This window comes from Meles meles, chromosome 1 (genome assembly GCF_922984935.1).
Source record: "Meles meles chromosome 1, mMelMel3.1 paternal haplotype, whole genome shotgun sequence".
NCBI lineage: Eukaryota > Metazoa > Chordata > Mammalia > Carnivora > Mustelidae > Meles > Meles meles.
In genome coordinates, this window is record NC_060066.1 from 131,613,665 (window position 1) to 131,624,618 (window position 10,954).

At 43.3% G+C, this 10,954-nt stretch overlaps 1 protein-coding gene across 1 annotated transcript in view; it reads right to left on the reverse strand.

The window, feature by feature from the left end:
• The window catches only part of PLPPR4 (phospholipid phosphatase related 4), a 43,386-nt gene extending 36,386 nt beyond the window's left edge, over nucleotides 1-7,000 (reverse strand). Inside the window, exon 1 of the mRNA XM_046021202.1 lies at nucleotides 6,559-7,000. Within this exon, the coding sequence (XP_045877158.1) occupies nucleotides 6,559-6,780 (222 nt within the window). The 5' untranslated portion in view covers nucleotides 6,781-7,000. The remainder of the gene's footprint in view (nucleotides 1-6,558) is intronic.
• Between the last annotated feature and the right edge of the window lie 3,954 nt (nucleotides 7,001-10,954).

Genomic DNA, 10,954 nt, shown 5'->3' on the forward strand with positions numbered 1-10,954 from the left:
CACATGTAGAATTAGAATGGCCTGTATTTTTAGTGTTATAATCCAGGGAGACATGTTCTAATATGAGCAATTCTAGAAATAGTAGTAATTAGGACTGAACACTGGAACAGGAGACGGGAGACTCAGGTTCTATTCCCGATCTGATATTCACCAGAGTGTGTCTTTAGGTAACTCAGTTAACCTTTTCAAGGCACAATTTTCTAATCTGTGATAGAGGAACCAAGCCAGATGTTCCTGGAGTGCAGGATTTTATTAGACTTAATTCTGTAATACATTTCCTCACTTTTTAAACTTTTCTAAATTTTTTTTTTTTTTTTTTAAAGAGAGGTTGTCTGAAAATAGCCTGGTGTGTATACATACTCTGGAAGGAAATCTGCTGTGCATTGTATCTGCAATACATTCTCGACATAAAAACTGACCATTGTGCCTTCAATGCTTTGTATTTAACAAGCCAGTTTAGATGACCCGGATGCCTAAAGGAGTCTCCATGGTTTGTTCACACACGGGATCCCCATCCCCTCACGTGCACTTCACATCTACCTTCTATTTTCTCACACATCTTCTCCTAATTCCCCCATGGCCTGGCCTCTCTCTGTTTCTGTTATCTCTTTGGAATTCCTTCTTCCCCAGACCTGCAGATTTTCCTTTTCTAAGCTTTATTTCAGTTCCAACTCCTCACTCCATCCCTGCTGCTCCTTTGGTCCCCACAGGAGACTCATGGGTGCCTTGGGCTGTCCGAAAGGAAGCTCCTTCTGAGGCAGACGGATACCGTGTCATGTACACCTCCAGGTCAGGATTAAATCCCTTCCTGTGAGTAGGAGACAACACTAACGGAGCCCCACGTTCACGGAGCTGAATAAAAGAGAAAAACTTTACCCCACAACTCAGAGGGAGCCCCGACCAGATAGCCTTCAAGGACCTGCCTTCAGACACCAGGAAGCTAGCCACCGGGCATGGTAGAGGCGGGTATCCCCACCCCACTGCTTTGTTCCATTGAGCAGAGTGTGAGTGAGGGGGAGTAGTGTGACCGCAATGCAACAGTGAGAGGCACCGGCGCTCAGATCCCGGCTGCTTCACTGCATTGCCCTGTGTCCCCACAAACGGCTCTCTGAGCTCCAGTCTGCTAATGTAAAACATAAGGATAATAATCCTTTCTTGGTACTACCTCAACACAATATTAATGCTAGTTCTAGGGTAGTTCTCAAGATTAAAGATAATGTAGGGACAGCGTCTGTCACATAAAGGAGGACTGAAATTGATTCTCCTACTTATGATTATTATTGCCGTTGTTGTCTTTAGTCTCCTCTGAGGTTGGTAGAAGCCAAATGCTTTTTTTTTTTTCTTTTTCTTTCTATTAGAGAAAAGTAGGCCACAGAACATTACGAGTGACTTGGCCGTGGACAGTAGGATAGTGATGGTGCCTAAAACAGCACAGAATTTCCTCAAAGCAGGTTCTGCATACCTATCAATATTTGGTATTTGTGGAAATGTCCTCATTTAGTCTCTCTAAAACTTGGGAATCTATTCTCTATTTCCTTCTTGTTACTCATTCACCAGAGGGCTTTGCGCACTGTGACTCTAAAAGAGGAGGGGGAAAAAAAAGAGCTGAAAAATGTCAGCTCATCTCTGTTGGCAGGTTTGTGGGACTACTTTGAGCAGACTACTTCACCATGCCGCCCAGAAAAGGGAAAAGCCTCCAGCTACTATTTTGGTATATGCAATGCGGAAATGTGATTTTGTACTTCTTACTGATGCCAAAGTTTATGGAGAAAGAAATAAGCTAGCTATATCTCCCAGAGAGAAGATCAAATGAGTTATATAATTTTCACACAGATCACGAGCTAGAACAGAAATCGTGTGACTTCAGGTTTGCTACGATTAAGAATCTGGGAACACTTTCCAGGGGGAAGAAAATAAAATTCAAATTAATGTTTTATCAGGACACCAGAATGTCTGCGCATGGTGTTCAGTCTGATCAAACTAGGATATCCATGCTCAAACAAAGGCTTTTGGAAGTTCTCCAGGTCGGACGGCAACCAAGAAACAAGGGCTTTTACTCTGGAACACACTGTCTGGTTACCAAGCCTACAGTAATTAACCTGCATTAACAAAATCTCGAGACATAGCCATTGTTAAGTACAACATTCAAACTATTGAACATCTTCTGTATGATTTCAAGTTTGTTGTGTTTAAAATATTCTGAATCTGGAATTCTTCAGATACTGCTATTTGATGCTTAATGGCGAGAGATGATATTCTCACTGGACCTGGGTTTGTGCCTGCCTGTGTGTGTGCAGGGGTGTGTGTGGGTGTGTGGATGTGTGTGGTAGAAAAACAAGAATTTCCAACCATCTGTCTCTATAATCCTATAAAAATATCCTTGCATATTGGTCAAACACAGCTTTTCAACCTCCATAAAAAGAACATTAGATTAGTAATAAAAATATAGGTCATAAAACAGAACATTTAAATGAAAAGAAGCTCTTTCCTATGTATTTATTAAGAAGTTATGCCTTTTGGCTTAAAGGGTATTTGTCATTTGTTTATATTACCTACTGAATTGATGTGAACTCCTATCTTTGAACGGGATGACTAATGAGAACAAAATGGTGAGTCTGAGCACAGGTACAAGCATATGATGCCTTGTATAAGGGAAATGCTCTAGGCACACAGATAATCAGCCTTACCTCATGTAATTGTGGGTGATGAAGCCTGCAAGACCTTTCACTGAGTGTAGGTGGGCTGCCAGTGCAGTTGCCACTGAAAGTGATACAACCATCAGCCCAGAGGGCTGTGGAACTTTAAAGGCAAAAGAAACCTTTTCTTCAGTGGAACATTCCTTTTTCACCTGCTTTTCTGTCCAAACTGATAAGGCCTTGGATGTGCTTGTCAGAGAGTTCCTTTCGAGTCGAACAAGGCAAAACCGAATTAACAAACTAGATCATAGAGGTACCGTGCTGGAAATCATCATGTGTTTTTTCAATCACCATGTACTATTAATATATTTCATTACTGTCGGCCATAAGCCCCTTCATCAGCAGACAACTGGCAGCATAAACCAAAGGTGTAAGAGAAATGAATTTTAGGAGTGCCTGGGTGGCTGAGTGGATTAAGCCTCTGCTTTTGGCTCAGGTCATGGTCTCAGGGTCCTGAGATCGAGCCCCGCATCGGGCTCCCTGCTCAGCAAGGAGCCTGTTTCCCCCTCTCTCTCTGCCTGCCTCTCTGCCTACTTGTGATCTCTATCAGGTAAATCAATAAAATCTTAAAAAAAAAAAAAAAAAAACGAGAGAGAGAGAGAAATGAATTCTATCCATTGATTTAATGTTTGCTTAACATTGAGTTTGGTGGTGAACTGGGACAAGATTACTCGCTGTTAGTGGCTGAACCAGTGCCCAAGGACGCAATCTCCACCCTCTGACATTCTGCACCTGGACTGCCAGGGTCTCCACCACTCTTTCTCTGTACCTGGTCATGGGGAGTTGTTGAAGGGACCCTAGCCGCTAACTACTGAGTCCGTACGGGGAGTGGACCCTGTCCACCGACCCTTTGTGTCTAGAGGCATCCTGTGAAGGAGGAACTCAGCTGAGGAGGACGGTCTGTTATCAGGCAAAACTGTCATCTTCATTAATGTATCCTTACTTGAAACTACATGTTTCTGTGTTTATCACTGCGAGGCCATAGGCAGTAACTTTGCCCTGTGAATATTCTTTCAGCATGTCAAGGGAGACAGTGGGTGCCAGGAGCACACGCTCTGAATCCATACCCAGCTCTACCTCTGACCTGGCTTTGTAAACCCTGGGCAAGCTGTTCAGTTTCCCTGAGCTTCTGTTTCTTCTTCTCTGAAGCATAGATAATAATGGTGTCTCTCTTAACGAGAACCTTTGAAAACTAAATGAGATGGTGCAGGTAAAGAATTTAGCTTGCTTTATTCTTAGTAGCTCTTAGGTGCTTCATAATTGGTTGCCATTATTACTGTACGAACTGTAAATAGCACTCTGTCGGTTACTCTCTCCATTCCTTCCATCAAAACTAGTCCATTTCTGGAATGCTATGGAACCCATACCACCTCTAGAAATTGGGGAGAAGGTGGGGGCTTAAATTACTGCCTGAAGTAACATAGAGAGCCTTGAGATATGGGCTTTGGGCTGATATGTGATGGAAGATTCACTCATGTTTCACTTTTCCATTTTAATTACTAAGGTCTTGGGAAACTATGTTGTAAGACAAAGTGTCATTATTCTAGGGCATTTTGCTGGCATCTTAATTCCTGCTATTTATTCATCCTCCAAAGGAAATACAAAGCTCATTTTCACTGGCTTCAAAATGAGTCACTCCAAAGAAGCTTGGTAGTGCATCCTGTCAACCCCTTAAATAATTGTTGTACTAATGTCTTCTCCAATTTTCTTTGGTGGTTCATCGTGCATTGAAGTTTCAGGGAGATAATTTGCAATCCGATTTTTGTGGCTCTCACTTTGTGTTACCCCCAGGATATAATGTCACTAATGCTCATTCAAACTCCATGCATAGTCTTCAAGTATTCAAGCTATTCTATAGCTTGCTCTGCTAAGGAATTTGTAGAGGGTTATCTGAACAGATCGAAGGGAATGTAATGATTTGGGGTGATTTCCACTCATGGAAAAGAAGTGACATTTGTGAGATGTTTGTTCCTAGAGATACATTTCAAAAGCATTATGAAGCATTTTTACTTATAAAAATTTAGATTAAGGGATATGTATGTACCCCTGTGAAAGGTCCTTCAAAAGTGCACACATAGACTCTTTAAAGACAAATCCTTAATTCTCTGGTTTGCATCCTTTTTCATAAAAAGTATTTGCTTTGAAGCCATGCAGCTGCAACCCATATGTGGTCAGCTTCTAGCTGACCTCAGGTGTGCTCCATCCTGGAGGTGAAACCCAGAAATGAACTGATTCCTCCTAGAACACATAAAGGGTCCAGATATGGATGAAAGTGCTTTAGTATAAAACCACAGTGGCTTAGCAATGCGACAAGTGGCCTGACATGATTTAGCTTAAAGTCAGGTATCCCATTTTCTTTCTATTTATTTTCCCTTTTCATCATGGAATCTTCAGCTGCCCACATTTTTCTGTAGGAAACTATGATCTTTCAAAAAAATTATCTAAACCATGACCTCAAAATCCCTTGTGAAAGAGAAAGGATAAAAACAAATTAATCAATTAATTACTTTAAATAAACAGGATACCTCTTTTTTTTCTTTTTTTTCTCTTTCCTATGGGTCATGAATGAAGGAGTCACCCATCATTATTCGGAGACTTATGCAAGTCACATACATCTTTCTTAAAACTGAAACCATTTTTAGAATTTGGGACACCTAAGAGAAATTTGCAAATATTCTGTCCTCTACAAGAACAATCTGACAACGTCCCTTCCCCCAAGTTTCAAGGCAGCTTCAGTATAGATAAGCCTCACCATCAATCATCAAATACAGAATCTACTATCTGTACTTGGAAGTACTAAACCTCCATATTTGCCTGAAAAGACAACCAATGAAAGATATTTATAATTCAGCAACACTCTAATACTCTCTGTTGCAATCCAGGTTTTAATTACTGAACATAATTTTATGACTACAACCATCTAATTTCTCCAAACCTATCCAATGTATCTCTTTTCTACCTATGACTTAATAAACCTCTTGCCTAAAAAATGTCTTCCTAATGCAATGGACCACGGTGCATGGAATCACTGTACCTGTCAATCTTTTTAACCCTTCTACAAATTGTTCCTGTCTTAAATACTGCATTTTGGTAAGTTAGAGGTTCATTATGATTACATCTGCATGTTAATTGCTTATCTATAGTACTGCTCAGCACAAAATAAATGTACATGTAGAAATCATGCAAAAGCAGATGGTGTCACATATTTTAAAAATATTATACATACATATATACATACGTATACACATGTATAATTTTTGTTAGCCATGGAAAAGGGCCAATAGATTGATGCCTAGAGAGGCAGACCCAATTTTAGAAGCAGACGTGAGCACCATAATAATTATAATAGGGAAATGTTGTTTGTTGTTGTTGTTGTTGTTTAATAAAGCAGTCAGTAATTCTAATGCTCTATAAACATCTCCAGACCTCATACATTCTGAGCATGGCTATGTGCATTTGAATTCTTACCAAAAGCTCACAGAGTTCTAGATACGGACTCGTAGACTGAAAACACAAATCCCGGAATACGTGCATCATGGCCCCTGTGGGCCACGGACGCTTTGCACACCGGCAGAACCGGAGGGCCAGAGAACTAGCCCCACACTCACTCACACAGGTATCTCTTCCCTGCAGGCCACCCAGCAGCGACACCACCAGTGACAGTCACCCCTGGCCGGCAGACACTCACAGGCACACTCGGGGGAGCTCCGGAGAAACCTAGGGGAAGGGGGAGGGTCGGGCATCTAGGGCAGCGGCGCGCACCCCCGCACAGTCTCCGCGCCTCCAACACCGTCCAGGACCCAAATTCGCTCCCGAGCTGCCCTCAAGATCTGCATTATGCCAAAGAGCTGAACCAACTCACCTCCACGAAATAAAAGCAGGGCAAGAGGGTCACGCTGTCCTTGATCACTTTGCCCTTTGGCCTCTCCTTCGCCGACATCCCGGCCGCCTGCCCGAGTCCACGTCCTCCCTCGGGCGAGGTGTGCACCGAGCAGCCGAGGCGAGCTGCCTTCTCCAGCCGCAAGCGCCCGGAGCCGCTGATGTCACATTCCCCGCGGGCACCGCTGGAGCCAGCGCGTTGCATGCAGCGCCCCCGCCTTTCCCCGCCCCTCTTTGCAGCACCCCGGTGGCTCCCTGAACGGGCAGGTCCCTTTCCTCCCCCTACTCCGGCCCCCGCTCCCGGTTTTGTTCCACCGGGAGACGTCCAGCTCCCTCCTGCAAGCTGTTGCTGCAATGGCTTCCCCTCCCTGCCACTCTCCCTCTGCTCTCCACCGCCCTTGCCAGGCTCCGCGCTGTTGGAGCTTGACGTCAAGAATCGAAAAAGGGGGGACGCACCCCTGGATATTGCAGCAGCAAGGCTGAGAAGCTAAGACACCCACGTCCCCTCCGGAAAGCCTCCTGAGCCGCTGGAGGCTCTTACTTAAGGATTGCTGGAGAGCGGAAGCCCAGCTCCTGCGCACTGACCCACAGAATGAACACTGACCTCTACCTGCGTGAAATTAAAAACTTGGATCCCATACTGAAAAGTAGGCCTGGTGGGAACTTACAGATTGCTGGCTGCTATCCAGGAAAGAAGGCCCCTTCTGAGGGAGGATTCTCTGCCTAGGATACTCCCTGGCCCCCTACAACACCTTCCTGCTAATAAACACCATCACCTGTCTGGGAATGGTGAGGGTTCCTTGCACCAAGGGAGGCGGGTATGTGGGCATCCTCACTGTGCCCAAAGGCCAGGACGTGTTCTGACCGCATCATCACACCTACAGAACAGAGTCAACATCACAGTCTTAACTGTGATGGGAGGCACCTCTTCAGACATTAACAGTCTAGAATAAGTCCTCCACCTTTTGGCAGTGAACTTGGCTGCTCTCAACTGTGTGATTATTCTGACAACCTAGCAAGGTCAAGTGATACAGAGGAGAAAAACACCCAGCAAATATAAAACACTGTATATACTGTATTGGGCTGATAAAGATAACCCACTCCCATGATCACGTGCCCCAATATCTTCAAGGTCTCCATTTCAAGCGTCTGACCTCCAGCGCCGACATTCCCACCTCAATTCCAGTTCGCTCATGACCTCATCTAAACAATGACCTTTCAAATGCCCCATCTCCAAATAGCATCGCATTGGGGGTTAGGATTTCAGCCTAAGAATTTTGAGGGGCACAGAAATTCAGTCCACAGCACGCTCCAGTAGATCTAGCAGCATGGAGACAATCTGATCCACCAATGTCCACATTTCACGGGCAGTAGCATCTTATGTCCTCATTTTCTTGGGTTCCAAGAATTCTTACCAAAAGCTCACAACTGTACAAACCTTCTATCTCCCTATGTTCTATCTCCCTATGCACCACACCTAGAAAGCAAAATCCCAGCCCGAATTGAATGAGATTTTCTACCCTTGCCAGAAAAACTGAAGGTGGGTAGAAGAAAACACACAACCATGTGGTGTTGTCTCACATTCGAGTGATGACCACAAACTTCAAACTGGCCCCTCTACCCCATGATCCTAGTATTTTTCCATAGTCCGTTCACTTTCTCACTCTCTGGGGACCAACTCACACTTTCTTTTTCTTCAAGTCTTATCATTCTCAGCTAATGACATCAACTCATTTCACCCAGAGAGTGGAAGTAATCAGAAGAGAACCATGTTAACCTTCCACAGCTGACTACTTGCCCCATTCCTCACCCTCCACAACTACTGCCATATCTTCCTTGGACTGACACAATAGCCTCCCGACTGTTCTGTCAGCTTCCACTCATGTTAGTCCTGTAACCTATAAAGCATTTCCTATGCGAGAGGAGCCAGAATGATCTTCTGAAAAGTAAATCCAATTGTGTCACTCCTCTGCCCAAACCCTCTAAGAGCTCTCCATCATACTCAGGAGAAAAATCTAACCTCCCTAGCCTCAGGGACTTCGCACGCACTGTTTCTTTGTCCCAGAATGCTCTTCTGTCAACACTGCATGGCTTAACCTCTTAATTAATTCATACCTTTGCCCAAATTTAAACTCTTCAGGACCAGTGACTCCACCTAGATAGCATTAATCACCTCAGGCCTCTGTTATTCTTTATTCTTACATATTATTTTGTTTTTCTATACAGACCTTGTCACTATCTGATAGTTTATCAAGTATTTATTGGTCAATTTTTCATTGACTTTTATTGACTTTATGTCCCATTAGAATATAAACTCTAAAAGGTCAGTAAGTCTTATCTAGTAACTGGAATTGCACTTGGCAAATAGGCATTCAGTAAATATTTGTTGAAGAAATGAATCAATCAATTAAATTAAATGATAGAGGTGGGTGGGGGTATGGGTAGAAAGAAAGAAAACAATGCATACAAAACCATGTAAAATAGTTTCTTCCACATACTAAATGTTCAATGATTGTCGGTCGATTCTGTTTATCAATCATCATGCTATTAATCAGCAATTATACTTCTCATAACTACCGAAGTTCTTCTGTAGGGATTTCCTTTTTCCAACTTTCTTGGTACCTCAACAGAATTTGCAATTCTTGGTAGTGGTAAAAAGTAAGTTAGAAAATTTCTGAATTTATCATCCAGGAAACTCAGCTTTTCTATATAAAGGGGGAGGTAAAACAGAAGGCTAAAACTGCAGTTCCCTAATGTCATTAGCCAAGAGCTGAAAACCTGTGATAAAATGCCAGAGATGCATGCTGACCACACCTTAGTAATTCAAGAAATTATTGAAACATTAGAAAGGTACCTTCCTTTTCTCTCTAGGTGGTCTGACCAGCGTGACCTGACCACATGGTCCAGGATCAGGAAATGCTTCAGAATTCAAAACTCAGTTCTTATTGTAAATCCTTTATTCTTCCCTTGACCAGATTCTCTTTTCTTCTGTCCCACCTCTTTTTTTTTTTAATTTTTTTTTTTTTTTTATTTATTTGTCAGAGAGAAGGAGAGAGAGAGAGAGCACACAGGCAGGCAGAGGTGGAGAGAGAAGCAGGCTCCCTGCCGAGCAAGGAGACCATGCGGGACTCGATCCCAGGACCCTGGGATCATGACCCGAGCTGAAGGCAGCGGCTAAACCCACTGAGCCACCCAGGCGTCCCTGTCCCACCTCTTTTAGAATATTTTCTTTCCCTTCTAAAACCATTTCACAAAACAATGCAGCTACCTTCTGCAATCCCCCCAATACTAAACACAACAATAATTTTATATTGGAGTAACAGTGTGATGTATTTTACCTACTCTAACTTTTGATGTTCAAAACAATGCAATGAACAGGGCAAATGATTTCCCTCTTTCAAAGAATAATCTTGTAGATGCAATTCAGAGGTCGAAAACATTAAGAAATAAAAGACTGAACCAGAAGAGAATGAGATTTGGAGTCAAAGACCAGAGCTCAAGCCCAGGGTTTATATTTGAAATCTGCTTTCAAGCAAGTCATTCCACATTTCAATCTCTTCTTTAAAAAAAAAAAATATTTACTTGACAGAGAGAGCAAGGGAGCGAGCAAGAGTGGTGCGGGGTGGGGCAGAGGGAGAGGGAGAAGCAGACTCCCTGCTGAGCAGGGAGCCTCAAGTAAGCTGGATCCCCGGACCCTGGTATTATGACCTCATGACCCAAGCCCAAAGCAGACACCTAACTGACTGAGCCACCCGGGTGTCCCAACATTTCAGGTTCTTAATATATTAAATCACACACATATTGGCCCCATCTGACCACTTGGGAGCTCAAATGTGACAAGATATGTGAAAACACTTGGGACGTTATCAGATTGGTCCATCCATTCATCTGTCCATCCATTCAGCCTACAAAGCTTGATTAACCCCTCCCCCACTACCTTGGAAGGCACTTTTCTTACTGGATACCCATTGGATAAAAAATAATAGATATGCTTCCTGCCCTCACAGAAATCAGAGTCTAATGCAGGTGGAAGGAAAGAGGTGCAGGACAATAAATTAATCATAACAATAGAAAGCACTTATATGATACTCACTACAGATGAGTCACCGTTAGAAATGTTTTGCACCAGTTAACCTCGCTTAAATCTTACAACGACTTTAAGAACTGCATACACTGGCTCACATGTTTGGGTTACAGGACCTGAGACTCAGAAAGGTTAGTTATTGTGCACAAGGGCAACAACTACAATTACCTGAGATTTTGAACCTAGTAGATTACTCCAAGCTCTGTGATATGTTGATATATTGATATACTGACACCCCCCCTCCCCCCGGCTCCAGGCCCGTGTGGAGCCCAATGCAGGGCGTGAACTCGCGACC